Source organism: Crocuta crocuta, unplaced genomic scaffold (genome assembly GCF_008692635.1).
Source record: "Crocuta crocuta isolate KB4526 unplaced genomic scaffold, BGI_CrCroc_1.0 scaffold92, whole genome shotgun sequence".
NCBI classification, from domain to species: Eukaryota; Metazoa; Chordata; class Mammalia; order Carnivora; family Hyaenidae; genus Crocuta; species Crocuta crocuta.
The window spans coordinates 1,362,784-1,381,422 of NW_027528804.1; the positions used below are offsets into that span (position 1 = coordinate 1,362,784).

General features: G+C 38.2%; 1 protein-coding gene across 2 annotated transcripts in view; it reads right to left on the minus strand.

Moving 5' to 3' along the window:
• The window catches only part of PPP3CA (protein phosphatase 3 catalytic subunit alpha), a 320,335-nt gene that overhangs the window by 152,686 nt on the left and 149,010 nt on the right, over positions 1 to 18,639 (minus strand). For both annotated transcript variants that reach the window (XM_077755739.1, XM_077755738.1), the window contains exon 2: positions 9,284 to 9,484. In XM_077755739.1, the coding sequence (XP_077611865.1) occupies positions 9,284 to 9,392 (109 nt within the window). In that variant the 5' untranslated portion in view covers positions 9,393 to 9,484. The remainder of the gene's footprint in view (positions 1 to 9,283; positions 9,485 to 18,639) is intronic.

The window sequence follows — 18,639 nt, forward strand, 5'->3', positions numbered from 1 at the left end:
AACCTCTTCAAGGACTTTCACATTATTTCATGAGACAATGTTCACTCACTGATGCCGGTGGAAAGCTGGACAAAGCAATAGAGGGACAAGCTATTGGCAACCTCCCCACCCCTTCAAAAGCCAGGCCAGGACCGAACCACCTAAAGGCCTTTAATCAGGGAATATATTTTAACATTAGCAAGAATGTATGCATGAAAGTATTTAACATTTTAAATAATAAATTTTATATGCCAAGATATCCATCTTTTAAAATGTTTTTATTTATTTCTGAGAGAGAGAGACACACACAGCATGAGCAGGGGAGGATCAGAGAGAGAGGGAGACACAGAATCTGAAGCAGCCTCCAGGCTCTGAGCTAGCTGTTAGCACAGAGCCCGGCGCAGGGCTCAAACCCACAAACTGTGAGATCACGACCTGAGCCAAAGTCAGATGCTTAACCAACTGAGCCACCCAGGTGCCCCAAGACAGTCATTTTAAATACTAGCAAAACAGCTGCCTCAAAATTTAATAGTATTTTTCTTTCACTAATCCACTAATTAAACCAGAGATTCTTCAATGAGAAACTGCTTCTGACAAGCTCATCTATTTTATTTTTCCAGTATCTCATGTGTCCAAAATGCTTCACTTAAGACATGAAACAAACAGCACTTCAGGAGAAAAGAACAGAATAAAGAGGTAACTGGTAATTTCAATGATTACAGGGGCACCTGGGTGGCTCAGTCAGTTAAGCACCCAACTTCGGCTCAGGTCATGATCTCACAGTTCTTGAGTTCAAGCCCTGCATCAGGCTCTGTGCTGACAACTCAGAGCCTGGAGCCTGTTTCGGATTCTGTGTCTTCCTCTCTCTCTGTTCCTCCCCTGCTCGTGCTCTATCTCTTTCTCTCAAAAATAAATAAATGTTAAAAAATTTTAAAATAATAATAAATTATTATACTGGCACACACATCTATGGACACATATTCTGTTGTAGCGGTGCCTTTTGGTTTCCATTATACTGTTTTCAAAGTTCTCAATGTGCAAATCAGCAGTGCATTTACATTACAATTATATTGAAACAGAGGAACATTCACAAACCATAACACAAGATCTATGTTCTCGGATGTTAACATTTAATGGAATAGCAGCATGAAACAATAAAAAAAATCAGTACAACACCATTAAATGTCACATTATGAATATTCCCAGATTTAATGATTCTGTGGACCTGGAAAGTCAACTCCTATCCCCAAATAAAATGAGAAGAGACACAATTGAACTGTCTGGGCTTTAATACTAGTTCTGACACTTTTTAGTTGAATAAACTTAGATACAATACTCAACTTCACTGAGCTTCAGTTTCCTCATTTGTAAAATGGAGCTGATAACAGTACTTCCTTCATAAGGTTGTATGAAAACTAAGAGTTAAAACTAAGAGTAAAAACTAAGTGTTACAATGTTTATAACAGTAACTGAGAAGAAACAAGAACTTAAATATTAGCTTTCCCACAAAATAAATCATTAATTCATTCCCCAAAAAGCTATAAAAAAACAATTACCATCTACTATCACCTTTGTTTCATATACAAAAAGAAAGCTTTCTTACTAAAGTGAAAAAGACAATTAATTTCACTTTGGTCCAACAAAAACTTTGTCATAAACCAGTCCCAGTCGGTGACCAGTATTTGGGAATGTCCATTAAAACCTGTAAACAGTACTGGCTCATAAGGAAGTAAAAATCAGTAGAGTCTGAAATGATTAGGGACAGATCAATAAGAAATGTAACAGGAGAGGAGATTGGATACATGTACATAATCCACCTCGACCAAAGGAAGAGTACCTATATTTTTCCCTGGAGGTACCCGGGAAAAATGCTCTTCCCTTATCTGGAAGGATTCCAGCATTATCTGAAATATTCCTTCTCTTAAGGCCACAGTAATGGTGATTATAATACATGAATATATTTCAAACTTCTCCCAAACCATCAGAATATTATTATTGCAAGGATAAGTTTCAGAGTTTAAGGATAATATCTTGAGAGACTGTTATGTATCTATGAAAACAACTACAGGATTGCCTTATCAAGGGTGCTAAAACACTATTTGTGAAAAGTACCGATTCCTGGCAAACTGAAAAGGACAGGGTATGCTGCATCTTAAAGCAAAATATCTGCTCATGGTAATTAAGGTATAGTTGTGATGACTGTCAAATGCTTGCTCTGGGTGGTGTTACATGTTTACTGATGTTAACAGACTGTTACCGACTTGTTCGTTGCACAGGTGTGCTGGATCACTATGGTCCAGCTATTCTTAATAGAATACTGTATTCATTACCAAACAATTAAAGATGCTTTTGATCTCAGTCTTCCTCTTTTTTTCCTTTATAAACTTTCCCAGCTTTCCACAGTAGCTTTCCACAGTCAATTATCAGAGAGCTTGTAAAGAAAAGTACCACAAAGATTTTCCACTGAGAAAAGCTGTATAAATTCTGTGCCCCAAATACGCTAAGCACCATTGTTTCGCCTCGCACCCCACCTTGTATTACAGCAATACATTTTTATATAAAATATAAACAATTCTAATCAACCATCAACATATTTTTTCTATTTCTCCAGAACCTTTAATTGCATTCTTAGCATGTTTTCTTTGGTGATAAGCAAGAATAAATTCTAGTCAAATGAACTGAAAGTGCCTGATTGTTTTGAACCTTGTACAGAGGTAGAATAGTGTATGTAATATATCATTAAAGCTAAGCAGCAGGTATGCAGATGGATGCCTGTTCCAAACAAGGTTTTCAGTTTACTTACTAGCTATGAGACTTCATACCAGTCACTTAAACCAGCGGTGCCCAAAGTGTGGCCCCAGATCAAGAGTATCATCAGCACCTGGAAAGCTGTTAGGATTTTGAAGTCTCAGCACACTTGCAGACGTGCTAAATCAGAAACTCTGGAGGGTGGACTCCACGATCTGTGTTTTATAAAGCCCTTCAGGTGATTCTCACCCACACTCAGTTCTGAGGAACCCCAACTCAAAGTTCTGAGACTCCCTTTTCTCATTTTTCAGAGGGGTTTCCTAAGACCAACCTTGCAAACCCAGAGAGGTAAACACTTCAGGGAAAAGGGCTCTGGCTCTCATGCAGTGACCTTTTACCAACATTATCATTAATTTTTTTTTTTTTAAATCAAGGGTCAAAATTAAGGGGAATAAAGACTTCAAAATGATGTGCTACTACCACAGGCTGGGGCTGAAATGTGCTGACTGCCAGCAGTGGGCTGGGTACCAAAATAGGCCTCTGGCTGCAGGAAAGGCCCAAAAGCTTTGGCCCCTGAAATCTAAGTGGGCAAAATGCCCCAGAAGTAATATTTTATCTCCATACAAAATAAGGCCATGTTAGGCTTTGATAGTGACAAATGATAGTATGAAGAGAATAAACACTGATCTTTTAGGTCTCAAAAGACACTGAATTCTTATCCCCACTTAACTCTCCCCAGAGTAAAGGCATGGGGAATTCTCCTAATTGACGTCAGCTGCTGTAAGGGAAGGAATGCCATGACCTTAAACTTGGCCACTGGTCCACTCTCACATCCAGGAACAAAGCCAGAGGGTTCTCCTGGCAACTGGCTGACATGCTAAATGGCAGGCACAGCCACTGAGGGAACCCTTTGCTGCCCCAGGGACAAATCCCCCTGTGCAGGAAACAGACAAACTAGAGAGATTAGCAGTCTGGCCAGTTGATGCTGGCCTCTCCCCTCAGCCCAGGGAGCAGAAACGGGAGTTCTAAATCACTCTTCTTCAAAAACCTAAGCTTCTGGTCTGCTTTTGCTTTTCTAAATGAGGGAACTGTTCTCTGCTAAGTCAAAGGGAAAACCGGAAAGTATGAGAACTTCAAGGAGGAATGTAGTAAGCTGGATCCTTGTATAAACCATCTTCTCCTGTTCAAGAAGTCTTTAGTCAATACTGATTTTTAAGCACAAACTAATCTGATGTTTTAAGATGGGTATTAACTAGCATTTTCAAAAGAGCTGTATTAAAAATCATATCCAATCCTCCTACCCTGTCAAAGGCATCATCTTGGCTTCCCTGGGCAAGTATGAGAGGTTCCTAACCAAAGCCTCTCCCGAGTTCCTTCTCCATTCCACTCATCATTCCAGGATGAAATCTGATTATGTAACTTGGGATCAAAGACCCCTATACTCTCCGGTGCCCAGACAACAGTCTCGGAACGTTTCAGTGCTGCCTATGAGAGACTCACATGCAAACCTGACCTTCTGACCTCTGTCTCGCCCCACCCTCACCCCTCACATCCTCCTGAGAGCCCAGTTTCCACAGCAAACCAAAAACATGTCTTAACCACTTTCCCAAAAACACCAGTGCCTTTAACATGCTGTTGTCTTGGCGCCGAATGTCCTTCCCTAGCTTTTTCATGTAGTAAAATTTTACTTCTCAGATGTGATCCAGTTCAAATATCAGGTAATCTTGTCAAAAACGTTCTTGGTTTTCCTATGTTCCTTCTTCTAAGTTCCCACACTAGCTCGTAGGCACCTCCATTACTGTTTTCAACCAATGATTTAGTGATTATCTGTTCTTGTATCTGACTCCCCAACTAGATTTTGAGTACTGTGGTCAAGGACTCCACTTCATATGCTTATCATCAATAGTTCCTAACCTTCTAAAAGATTTCCCAATCACTAATCAATATAGTTAGGATCGTAGCTATTTAACTGTTTCTTTCACTCAAAGATGGGATATAATAATCAGTGGGTCCCGGGGCACCTGGGTGGCTCAGTCGGTTAAGTGTCCGACTTCGGCTCAGGTCATGATCTCACAGTTCGTGGGCTCGAGCCCTGTGTCAGGCTCTGTGCTGACTGCCAGCTCAGAGCCTGGAGCCTGTTTCAGATTCTGTAACTCCCTCTCTCTCTGATCCTCCCCTGCTCATGCTGTTTCTCTCTCTCTCTCTCTCTCTCTCTCTCAGAAATAAATAAAACATTAAAAAAAAACTTAATAATCAGTGGGTCCCCTCAGGGAAACTTCAGCCATTTAGAAGATAGGAAGGGTTTTTGGATTTAAATTAACTATATCCATCTGATACTTCTTAATTGGCTTAAATAAATCTAGATATCTTGTAATTTCATCAACAATTTGATATACATATCTTTGGGCAAATTATCTTTTTTAGTTATCCTGGTCTGACCCCCTAGAGAGCAGACACTGGGTCTTATACATCTATGTATAACCCACACCACCTATACAAGGTAAATGTTCAATAAATAGTCATTAAATAAAATTCCCAAAATGAATGGTATCTTAGTCTGGGCTGCTTCAACATAACACTGTGGATAGGGTACCTTTAACAACATTTCTCACAGTTCTGGAGACTGGAAAGTCCATGATCAAGGTGCTGGCATATATTTAGTGTTTGGTGAGGACCCTATTTCTGGTTTACAGAAGGCCATCTTCTTATTGTATCGTCTGTCAGGTGGAGGAGAGAGAGAGAGAGAAAGAGAGCTCTCATCTCTTCCTCTTCTCATACATGCACTAATTCCATCATGGGGGTTCTGCCCTCATGACCTCCTCTAAACCTAATAACCTCTCCAAAGCCCACCTCCAAATGCTCTCATATTGGGGATTAGTGCATCAATATCTGAATACTGGGCCGGCAGTGGAGGGGGGGATCCCAAACATTCAGGCCAAAGCAAGTTACCACACTGATATTTGGTCACATGTTTTAATGTTCCATTTGAGTATTACAAGTAAACAAAGATAAATTCAACTGAATTAAAAAAAAAAAAAGAATCAAAGAGGGGCTCCTGGGTGGCTCAGTAGGTTAGGCATCTGACTTCAGCTCAGGCCATGATCTCATGGCTCATGAGCTTGAGCCCCACATCGGGCTCTGTTCTGACAGCTCAGAGCCTGGACCTGCTTTGGTTCTGTGTCTCCTTTTCTCTCTGCCCCTTCCCTGCTCATACCCTGTCTCTCTCTCTCCCTCAAAATAAATAAATATTTTTAAAAATTTTTTAAAAATCAAAGAAGGGAAATACTTTCCTTGACAAAATGCCTCCAACACAGAAACACATTCTTTAAATTAAATCTCTAAAACAGCTACCATTCTAACCAGGCAAGTTAGTTCAGACAAAAGAGCAAAATGCGCCTCATACCTCCTCTGTTTAGATGGGGGACCCAAGGCTAATCGTCACCTCTACTCCCATGGAGAAGGTTACTGGTTTATCTAAATCTACCTCCAGGAGGGCAAGGTACACAGTGTGGTATCTCCTCTAAAGGAACACATGTGAGGGGTTCAGATTGGGACTAGGCAGCTTCCTTGTTCTTCTGCCCAAAGAAAAATGTACAGAATTTGAAAGCGGGAAAAAATCCTAATTCAATGCAAGCCTTTCATTACTTTGCAAACACTTCAAGTGGAGGGAAGGTGACGTGAGCAGCTCTGTACATTAAAACATTAAAGACCCACTAAAAGAATGAAATCGTGCCCAGATGTCAAATAACCAGAGTGCTAATGTCAAGGTTTTTCTCAAAATGGGGGCAAGCCATGGCACAGATGTTAGCATGACTTTTCTCTAAACATTTGAAAGTGAAATATTTTTACGAACAAAAATTAGGAGTAGGGGGAAATAGAGGAAAAGTGAGGGAGGGGCTTTCATGTATAATTACAAAATATTTGCCATTTGTTCCATTTTGAGAGCTTACCTCCCTACTCCACTTAAAGTTGAATCCCACATAAGAAGTTACTGGTCAGTTTCTACCAGGACTCCCTCCCCTCACCATTTTCAGGAATCTCATGCAAGCATGTGAGAGACTATTTCTAATACTACTCGAAAACCACCATGTTGTCAGGTTTCCTGCTTTCCCCACTATGTTGAAAGTCCTCACTTCCTTCCTCTTACCCTTTTTCACAGGTTCTCATTTGTAACTTTTAACTTTATTATTTTCCTTCTTCTCCTTCTCCTTTTCTTCTCTCTTTGAATTAAGTTCTCCATCTTTCCTAAGTATGGAGTTCTGAACTACATAGAGAACACTCTATCTGGAAGATTTTTAAATGTGAACTATGCCTTTCATTGCATAGCCCAGTATTGGTAACAAAAGTACAACCTTACTGATTCCGTCATCCAAGCAACAAATATTTTAAATTTAGAAATAAATCTGACACTGTTGGTTCAGAGTCTTGTAAGAAGTATCTTGAAATACAAAGAGATTGTAATTTTCTCTGATCAGTATATGCTGCTTTCATTTTGCAATTCTGCATGTTTCAGCTTTTGCTCAGAATCTCATGGATTAGGAAAATGAAGCCGTAACTGTAGCTTTCTGGTGGATTATATGCAAAAGGTTTTTGCTTTTTCCCTTTTACCCAAATGTTGAAATCATTTTTTTCTATCCCCTTTGTCACTATGATCCACATCCTTATGTTCCCAGTAAAGAGGAAAAGAGATCACTACAATGGAATCTATTGGAGGTTCTTTGGGATCCTGCCTTTGTTATGAAATATAAACACTCTTCTAGAGACACGTTTTTCCTGCTTGGATTATATTTCACCAGTGCTACATATTCTGTGGTATCTCCATAGCTGTCTCTATCACTATCTAAAAAGCTTTGTTGTTGTTTTTTTTTCTCCCCCAGGGAAAGTTATACATAATTGAGTCCTGATTTCCAGTCTATTCATATCTATGTCCCAAACTTTGCCAAACCATCAGCTAGGCTCTCACTAGAAAGAGAGAAACCTCAATGTGTCCAATGTGTATTGAACATGGGGGCAATTAGTCCATGGACTCCAGAAGGTTTCTAGGACAAAACATCATAAATGTGGCTCTTCTAGAATCTCCTCTTTGTGTTCCTTCAGGACAGAGCCTAATTAAACAGAAGAGCTGACTGCATCCCAGAAAATACATTGATTGACCTAAATATCTATTTTCATGTTTCTTTAAGTTATAATTATCACTTCCATTACCACCCCCTGGGCTCATTAGTGAAGTTAACATGAATTCTTCATTAGAAGTCCCATGTTATTATGTGAGATGGAGAAAAAGTAAACTCATAGTAAAGTATCAAGCCATTCATTCCTTTTTAATAAAAACAAATAAGGTTAATAATAAAGATTGTATTTAAAGCTAATATTTTATCATTGATTTATAAGTGGAATTTATAGTCAATTTCTAGAGCAGTGGCCTGGCCCCAAACGTATTATTCTTTTGAATTGAATTGCCACCCAAAAATAAAACAAAGACTGTCCATTTCTTTGAAATAAGAACCACTAGGGGCATTATGACCAAGGAAGATCTGGTCTGATATTCTAGAGACCTTGTCTTTCTCTTAATAGTAACACTCAAATATACCTTTGAAGTCCAACCACATAAGTAATACAGATTTGGAAAAAAGAGGCAATCAGTAGAATAAGTGAAATAGTTTAAAATATCATATTATTTTGAAAAGGACAATATTCTGTGTCTAAATTTTTTCTTTTGCCAGAATGGTAATAATTAAGGAGAAAATAAAGGTTTTCTTAGCTTTTTGAAAAATGAAAACTTATGAGTTTAGCAAACTCCACAGAGAATGGATCAGAAGTCTCTAACATTTGACCCTGTACACCACATATTTTTTGACAAGATTTCATTTTTATGGACTAAGAGAAGTTACACTCATGCAAAATATGTATCCTCCCATAAGAAGCAACAGATCAAAAAACTCAACATAGTAAAGACATTTTCTAGGCAACAAATACTCTAAGGCGTGAAATTTGGCCTCTCCCCAAACTTCAGTGGTTCTCAAACTTGAATGTGCATCAGAGACTTCTAGAGGACTTGATGAAACAGACTGTGGCCTCACCCCAGAGAATACAATTTAGTCGTTCAGGGTGAGGCCCAAGTATTTACATTTTAACAAGTTTCCAAGGAATGAGATGATAATGCTAGTCTGGAGATGGCATTTTGAGAACCACTGAGTCATGTACTCAACCACTGTGGAAATCTCAGTGTACATCATCTAATCTTTCCCGAGGAACATCCTGTGTTCCCTGTGCCAGTTAGTGTTTCCACAGACAAACAAGATGACCTCCAAAGTAAAGTATTATCTTCATCACCTCTGAGTCACACAACCCTTTTTTAAAGCATCACAACCATTTAGGTATTCAAAACATGAAATAAAAATAATTATAATAGCTTTAGTTCTTAATGGACACATTTGACCCTTAAGGAGTAAGGTGAATACTGTATTTGAAGACTCACTGGAATCTAGGATTTTTTTGATCTGATGTTAAAAACAAAGTATGGCTATAAGTGGGCAGTTCCATCCTGAAGACTTACCTGTGACTGGTGCATCGATATCCAGCAAATTTTTTTCCTGTCGAAGAATTGAAGCCCCTTCTGTTATTATTCTCAAAGCAACACTCTCTTCCAGCCTGCCCTCCTTCATGAGATGTGCCTTTAAGATATCCACACGAGGTTTCCCATCGTTATCGAATACTTCTTTTGCTGTAAGCCGGTGACTCGGAGGAAAGGGGACAGCTGAAAGGGAAAAACTCAAATTATTATATTAGCCAAACCCAATAGCAGTTTCAATAATAACCGCCAAATACCTCTATCACTAACCACTTACTGGAGTGTTTTAAAAGTTCCCATATTAAAATATAATCAAGGGTTACCAAAAAGTAAAGATTGGCTTCTTTCTTTGATTCTGGATGCAATGTGATTGCTGAAAGGAATCACTTGCTGATTCACCCAGTACCTGTCTCTTGCATATAGGACATCCAGATTAAGTTTAATAAAGCGAAAAGAAAGAGATGTTTCTGTTAGGCAATAATCGATTCAACAAAGAAAATAGTTTCTATACATCCAACCATAACTAACTCAGGAGATGATGTTTCTCCACCGGGAAAAGGTCTGCCAGACCAGATGTACCCCTCCAACTAAAGTCACACCTCTGAGTAAACTGATTGACTCACTGTTTAAGAAGAAAGCAAGAATCTGAGAGCAAACAGGTAAAAATGAACTGAATATTAAACAGGAAATCAGGATTCATGTGTGCATGTACCAAAGGGACATCTTGAACACTGAAGGACAATATGGTGTCAGGGAGGAGACATAGGTATTTAGAAATATGATATAATGACAAACTCAACTTACCACTCAGACTCAGAACCAACCATTCTCTCTTTCGCCCATATCCCCATACCTCAACAGTTAAGAAGCTCTCTTAAAGCTACTGCCATTCTTCACATCTATAAATACATTCATTCACTCATTCAGTTGGAGGATATTCACTAAACTACAATGTTCCAGGACATCCAAAGATTCACTGTTAGAGAGGATATCTTGAAGGTTAAATTTCTCATAAATGGCCAATAAGCCCCTTCACTGAGGCTTAAGTCATTGTTTGTCTATTTCATATGAGGGTTCATTACTGGAAAACAACTCAGATCTATTAGAAACATCTCAAAGGACCAGCTTCATGAAACTTTCCTCTGCCATGTGCATTATGCCATGTGCAAAAGAACATCTCCATATAATGGTTCCTCTTTTAGGAAGAACACTGCTATTAAGAAAGAAACCTAGACCCTTTATTTCTTAAAAGTGTCTCTCAAAGAAGTAAGTTTTATGGTAGATCTATAGCAAAAATTCTGTGCAATCTAACAGCATGGATTCGTTATTCAAGAGAAATTCTAAGTACTTAAAAGCAAAGAAAAATCAGGAAATGAACCAGTACTAATGGATATAACTTGATTTTCTTAATAATCCAAGCATATCTATTTACTAAGCTGTCAAAGTGAAGTGGCAGAAGTAGACTCAGCAGGTAAGCATGAGGCTTTTGTGGTCAGATGAATTTGAGTGCAAACCTTGGCTTTGTACGCTTACCAGTTTTATGACCTTGGGCAAGTGAAATAGCCTCCTTTGGCTTACGTTACCTCACCTGCAGATTGGGGATTACATCTATCTGAGCGTTGTTATAATAACTAGAGTACATAGTAATATTAGTAGCTAACATTTATAGAGTGTTTCTTTTATGCCAGATATTGTTTGGGTAATAAAGGCCGACACAACAGTAAAGGTGTAAGATGAGTAAGACATATGTACATGTGTTTACATATAAATGTACTTAGTCCTCATAACATTACTGTGGGGAAGAAGCTTGAAGTGTAAAAGCATTAAGCTCTTTGCCCAAGATGATCACCTGGTGATTTGTATGTAGACCCAAAGAGTATAAACTCCAGCAGTCTGATGCCGGATCGCCTGTGTCCACAACTACTCTACATGGTTTCTCAAAAAGAACTTAAGACAGGGCTTAAAAATTGTAAAGTCATGAGGAGATCGTTTTTTTTTTAATTGAAATTCTAACAAATACTGAAAGGTGTTTTTTTAAATTTTTTTATGTTTATTTATCTTTGAGAGAGAGACAGAGTGTGAGCAGCAGAGGGGCAGAGAGCAGGAGACACAGATTCTGAAGCAGGCTCCAGGCTCTGAGCTGTCAGCACAGGGCCCGACATGGGGCCCGAATCCACAGACCATGAGATCACGACCTGAGCCGAAGTTGGACGCTTAATCACCCAGGTGCCCCTGAAAGTGTTTCTTATAAAGACTGTTTTTATTTTCAAAAATTATTTTGGGCAGCTTAGAGTAGAATGGATACACAATACAAAAGCATGATGTAAAATAAAACACAAAATGCAGAAAGCCAAAGCATAGGGGATAATAAGAGAAAATGCAAGAACTAAACAAGGAGGAGAAAAAAAAAAAGAGGAATTTAGGTCATTAGACTTCAGGCATTTGGGGATTTTGTTCATATTGTTCCTTTGCCTGCCCTACTTTTCCTTACCTAACAGATATCCTTGGTAAGAAAACATGGGAACATTCCAATGGCCCCGTCTATTTACGTGGGTCTTTTTGTATGGTTTGAAATTAGAAAATATCTTATCTGGCAACTCCTCCAAATTTCCCAGATATATACTGGGGAATGGAAAGGAAGAAACTTCAAAAGGATGCATGGAGTATGGCTATGAGTGGACTTTTTTTTTTTTTTTTTTTTGAGTGAATTCCCAAGATAGGAATTGGACAACTGTGAAGGTTTAAAATTCTCAGGCAAGAATCCTAGGAGCATAGCAGGGTCTGCTGCTTTGCTGTCTGGCTTATAAAGGCAGTGGGTCTCTGCCACCCATAAACTAGCTGGCCTTCTTAAACTTGAGATAGATCAAAGGGTTAAACCTGGAAGAGTCAAATCTTTAGAAGGTAAGAGGCAAAAAGGGAGCTCCAGAGGAGCATCACCTTCATGAACTAGACTTTCTCCAGGTCCCTAGGCTCTCTCCAATGCCAAGATCACTGCAATAACAGATGTTCCCGCTTCTATGCCCATCTTTTACCTTCCAGTAATTGCTAATCCTAGGTAACTGGCTAAGGTAAAGCCACCTGCTCTGAAATATAGGAGCTGGTTTCAAATAAACAGGAGTGAAAAGAGAGGGAAAAGGCCAACCAGAGGGCTCCGTTTCCAACTGGATGATAGGGAAACTGATGAGATGGGGCTCTTTACCGGTTCAACAGATGGTAAGGCCCCCAGGGAACCGAGATGTGCAGCAATGATGCCAAGGCTTGAATGCAGAGATGTCGTAAGCCAGAGAGTTTTCTGGGACAAAAATAAGAGTGGGCTAATATTTGTGAATCTGTGCATGCTTTCGCTTCATAAAGAAAATACCAGCCTTACAAAGGTCACATTTATTTGCTTTCTCTGTTCACCTAGAATCCGACACTCAGAAAGTGCTAAACACTAAGCAAAAACTACTTAGACCAAAGATCCAATGTGCTTAGAAAACATGCCTTTCATGAACTCATAAAAATGGCTACACCTGATATAATAAAATTGTAGTTACCCCTCCCTCCATTGCTTTGAGTATTACAAGTCGCTTTTGTTGGTACAGGAGTATGTCAGGACTGAAGAAGGAGTTAAATTTCTGCATGCTGATAAAATTTAGAAATATCTGTTGATATCTGGCTGACTCTTTCTGAAACAATTTTCTTATAATTGCCCACTAAGTATGTTATATGGTGTTATAATAGTCTTCTTAGAAGTATCCTAAAAGTAGACAGAATCACTCTCAACTTTTTTCACTCCACAATTCCCACTCAATGTCACTATTTTTTTCTCAAATAAAACAGCAAAGTAGCTAAAATTTAGGGTATGTACCTCCTCAAATGACTTCAAGCAAATTACACGAACGGCTTTAAAGGCAAACAATATACTGGACCAGAACTCTATTCTCATGTCATTGATGGTGGAAATCTGCCTGATTTCCAATGAACAGGATATATCATTTTTTTCTTTTTTTGTATTTGTTGATACCACCAGAGTGTTCATCTACCTGATACAGAGAAAGGTTACTAGCCTGGGAACTATAATCATGTGTATCCAATATTGGCATCTATGTAATAATTACTGAAGTTGTTGCCAATTATTTGTCCATCAGAGAGAAACACATTCCAACTCAGAAAAGCCTGGTAGCCAGAGTTATTCTAGCCCTACGTTCTGGCTGACCTTGGGGACCACAGCTCTTGAAAAAGTCAGGGGTCTCCTCTTATGATTTGGGCGAGATCGGTAGCCATAAGTGATCTGCTCTCACTCTGGGGTAGATCTAGGTATTTGAGATTTCTGTTCCTCAAATCCAACCCAGAGTAGACACTATTAAAGATATGCCTACTATTTGATGGGAGATATCCAAAAGTCACTACCATGGTGATACCTTCATTAGGAGAGCAGGACACCTGCTGCCTGACCTCTTTTTGGAGTAGTATTTATTTATTTATTTATTTATTTATTTGTAACATTTATTCAGTTTTGAGAGACAGAGAGTGAGTGGGGAAGGTGCAGAGAGAGAGGGAGACACAGAATCTGAAGCAGGCTCCAGGCTCCAAGCTGTCGGCACAGAGCCCAACATGGGGCTCAAACCCACAAACTGTGAGATCATGACCTGAGCCAAAGTAAAAATCACAGATGAAGAAAACATTTAGCCTCCTGTTTTTTTTCAAACCTTTGTTTTGCTTTATTTTTTTTAGAAAAAAAAAAATAATAATAATGACACCTCAAGTATATCCAAACGAAAAAGAGCCTAAAGTGCTCACTTGCCTTTCTTCTTCCCGATGATGACCATTAAGGTATGCTCACAAAGTCCTGGAGTTCTTTGGAGCAAAATTAGAAAATTCGTAATAACTCAAAATTAGAAAACTCAAAATTAGAGAAGTTGTAATTTAAACTGACTCCTGACAGTTTCATATGAAATAAGAGGAAACTGAGGTCCGGAGTGGGGATAAGTGAATTAGACAAGGTCAGAGTAATCGATTACTCAGTGGCAAACCCAACACTAAACTTCAGGTCTCCTGGTTTGTATTCTGGCACTTTACCCTGTAAATCTGTTCTGTCCAATTGACTAGTAACATATGGTGGCCGAACACTTGAAAAGCGCTTGGTCCAAACTGAGATGAGCTGCAAGCCTACAAAATATGAACTGGATTTAGAACACTTGATACAAGAAAAAGAATGTAAAATATCTTACTAATATTTGTACGTGGATTACATGTTGAAATAAGATTTATTATTGGGCTAAATAAAATGTATTAAAATTAATTGTACTGGGGCGCTGGGCAGCTCAGTCAGTTAAGCATCCGACTTCGGCCTAGGTCATGATCTCACTGTTCTGCCGTTTGAGCCCCGCGTTGGGCTCTGTGCTCACAGCTCAGAGCCTGGAGCCTGTTTTAGACTCTGTGTCTCCCTCTCTCTGCCCCTCCCCAACTTGTGCTCTGTCTCTCAAAAATAAATAAACATTAAAAAATTTTAAAAATTGTACCTCTTTCTTTTATTTTTTAATATGGATACTAGAACATTTAAAACTGTACAAATGGTTTATACTAGATGATGATTGGACCATGATGCATCCTTCTCAAGGAAATAGGAAAATAGGGAGAGTGAAAAATATATTCTGTAATCTTTCTTTTTCTCCAACTTCGGTTCCCACAAAACTCCAAGCTGTCTCAAAACTGATGGCACACTGGACTCACTTTTAAAAGTAAATGATGCTGAGGTGCAATGTCTAAAAATTCTTATTTAACTTGTATAGGATAGGGCCCGGGCAGTGGTATGGTTTTAAAGAAACTTGGGGTGAACTGATGTGAAATTCAGATTGAGATTCACTGATCTATACCATAATTAAAGGCATACATACAGAACACCAGGCAGTTTAAATCCCACCCCCTCAAACATGCTCCACAATGTCAATCAACTATAGCAGATGCACTATCTTTGCAAGTCCAGACACGTTTATTCCATCCTGCTCTGTAATCAGAATCTGTACAGAAACAGCTCTTGTCCCGTATTTCATGTGGCTACTGTCTGCACCAGGGCTGTCTAAGATACTTATTTTGACACATGTTAAGAGACAGCTTAAGGATATCACATGTCAAACACAACTTAAAACACGTTCTGGCCTGACCTCCATAAACTGGCACTCCATTTCTCCCTCGTGGACATTTGTACATGTCACAAACGACTATTCTAATCAAACCATATCAATCAACCAATCAGTCATCAAGCACCTAGTAAGCACCTACTATGTTCTGTATTTAACACAAGGCGGGGAGAAGTGGGCGACATAAAACAAGTATTAGCAGATCCAGACTCTAAAGAGATTACCATGTGATATATATATATATAGAGAGAGAGAGAGAGAGAGAGAGAAAGAGAGAGATACCTCTACAGATATATATATCAGTTTTCCTTGAGATGCCTGGGGAAAAAAAGCATTAAACTGCAAAACTGAAGAACAAAAGTTAAAGAAAATGAGAGGCAATGTAATATATAAGGGGGAAAAATGTGTTTATCTACTTTATGTCTAGGTTCCTGTAAACTCTTAGATGCAAACACAGCTTTCTTTTGCCTAAAGTATATGATAACTATCTCATTGTTCAGGTGGCTTTGGAAGACAAGGCTCTGTCTTTAAGAAATAAAAAATAGAATATGCTAGTGTTAGGCTATAATATACCAGCTAAAAAATACAAAAGCAATGCCATGGTCAGTAAATAAAATTACTCTGAAATCTGATCCTTCCTCTCAATAGACAGTTAAGGGATATGTAAAAGGAAGTGCTGGTGACTTTTCACTAAATTTCACTTAGGTTCTAATATTGAGCAATTACGTTTGACCTATATTCCTCTGGGTATACAAAAATGTTATCAGTATGGAGATATATGCTTATCCATGGCACATGATATCTAAATGCAAAGAGATACAAAACCTGTTGTCTAGGAGAGAGCTTAAAAATTAACCACAGTTAGCCTCTAAGAAACACTGTAGGAACTTATTTACTAGGGTCCTACTTATGCCACTCCTGCGGACAGTCATCACTTGTTTGTTTGAAAGTCTCTGGCTTTCATTACAGACATTAATGCCTGTCATGTTAAAATATGCTTACCCATCTCAAGTGCGGTTGAATATTAATCTTGTAAACAGAAACATCCGGTCCCACTTAAACTAAAAAAAAAATCTTCACAGGGCATCTATAAATAAAACCCCAATTTATTATTTACTCATGTTTTTTTTTTTTTTCCTACAGCTATGATGAGTTCCTCCATCTTCAGCAAAGGCCTCCTTACCCACCTCCTCTGAACACTACCACTCATATCTTGAGCCTAAAAATGTATTCAGCTTTAGACAGTATGTGTATTGATCATTTCACTAGCAAACTGAAAACCTCATTTGGTTGTCCTAAATGTTTACATGCAAATATAGCACAATGGTATTTTATGTAACATCCCCAAAGTGTTAATCAAAGGGCGGCATGCTACTCAATGCATTTATTAAAATAAGCGATCCTTTTGCCCTCTGGCTTAAAGAACTTTTATCATACACAGTACTTTTGAATGTAAATCTGAAATGCTCTACAAGCAATTCTTTAATAAAGCTCAGTCACTACTTAATTAAAAGAATTAATGTCCCAACTACAAGGGATTCAATAAATAATTAGTGAAAACTAGTATCTTAACAGTACAATCAGAGCTTCTTTTGTTACATGAATTTCAAAATACTTTTCCTTTAAATATGTTTATTGATACATACCCACTCCTCATCCTTTCTGTGTACAACTTTTCTTATTCTCTAGCCACTCTGTATTCTTAAGTCTAAGGACTCAGGGACATAAGGAGGATGACAGCCCACTACCCCTTCCACATGTAGGGTTGGGGAGTTCAATCACAAAACTCCTTCGGATTTCTGATCTTTCGGTTAGTTCATTTAATTACTAGAAAAATTGCAATTGGCTTATATAACAAATTATGTAATACTGATTCAACATATAAGATGATTTGACAAAAGTTATATTTTAAGAAATTTCAAAACATTTCAGCATCACTGAAAAGCTTAAATAAAATCTGATTTTTCTGGTTAAAATAAAAATATTATATGTAGGGGCGCCTGGGTGACTTAGTCAGTTAAGCGTCCGACTTTCGCTTAGGTCATGATCTCGCGGTTCGTGGGTTCGAGCCCCACGTTGGGCTCTGTGCTGACTGCCAGCTTGGAGCCTGGAGCCTGTTTCAGTCTGTGACTCCCTCTCTCTCTGACCCTCCCCTGCTCACGCTGTCTCTCTCTCTCTCTCTCTCCTAGAAATAAATAAAACATTAAAAAAAAAATTATATGTATAAGTCCAGCGCTTAACATGGTAGCCAGGGCAATCACAGATTATTTTATACATATACCTGATTGAAGCAAAATTATACTTACTGGTTTTTAGTATATGGTACTACTGAGTGTTTAGAGTAAACTAAGAATTTTAAGTAAATATTAGGTACTTTAAACAATTTAAATTAAATACTTAAACATTTTAAATCTATAAAAATTAAAGATGTGTCATTTGGTGAGAGTCTACTCTATAATTTTTTAATAAAAATATATAATCAGTCATACTCAGTTATATTAGCAGTTATGCAATTATACGTATCTGATCTCAATACCAGATGAAGTGACTACAGCAATATTTTTAGCAAATGGTATGTACAGCAATCTCTAGAGAAGCAAACTTACAGTAATTCATACAATTCTAGTCACTGAGATAAACTTAAATAGAAGGCTGTGGTTTTTTAAGATTTTATTTTTAAATAATCTCTACTCCCAAGATGGGGCTTGAACTTACAACCTCAAGATCAAGAGTCGCATGTTCTATTGACTGAGCCAGCCAGGCACCTCAAGCAGAGGGCTTTTTATTTTTTTGTTTTTGTCTTGAATATTTGGATTTTTCGAGAGAAGTATGTCACAAAAAACAAACAAGATACTTTAAGAAAAAAACAAGAAACAAACAAGTTACTTTAAGACAATCTGAATTTATTTGCCAAGTAAGCAGCTCCATTGAAACATGATTATTTTCCCTGAGAAATGAACAGTAGCTAGGGATTCTAAAACTTTCTTTAACCCAAGACATACTTTACCATTCAGAAATCCTCAACTCAGTGGCCTAAGACATGCAATATAAGCAAGGACCTTACCTATACTGGAATTGAACTATTTGACTAGCAATTTTTTAATACATGCAATATTTAGATATCTCTGTATTAAAAACAGCGAACCCTCCTAGAGACTTCAGTTAAACTTGGAAGTTGATATGAAAAATCAATCTATGCCCACATACAACTCTTTTCCT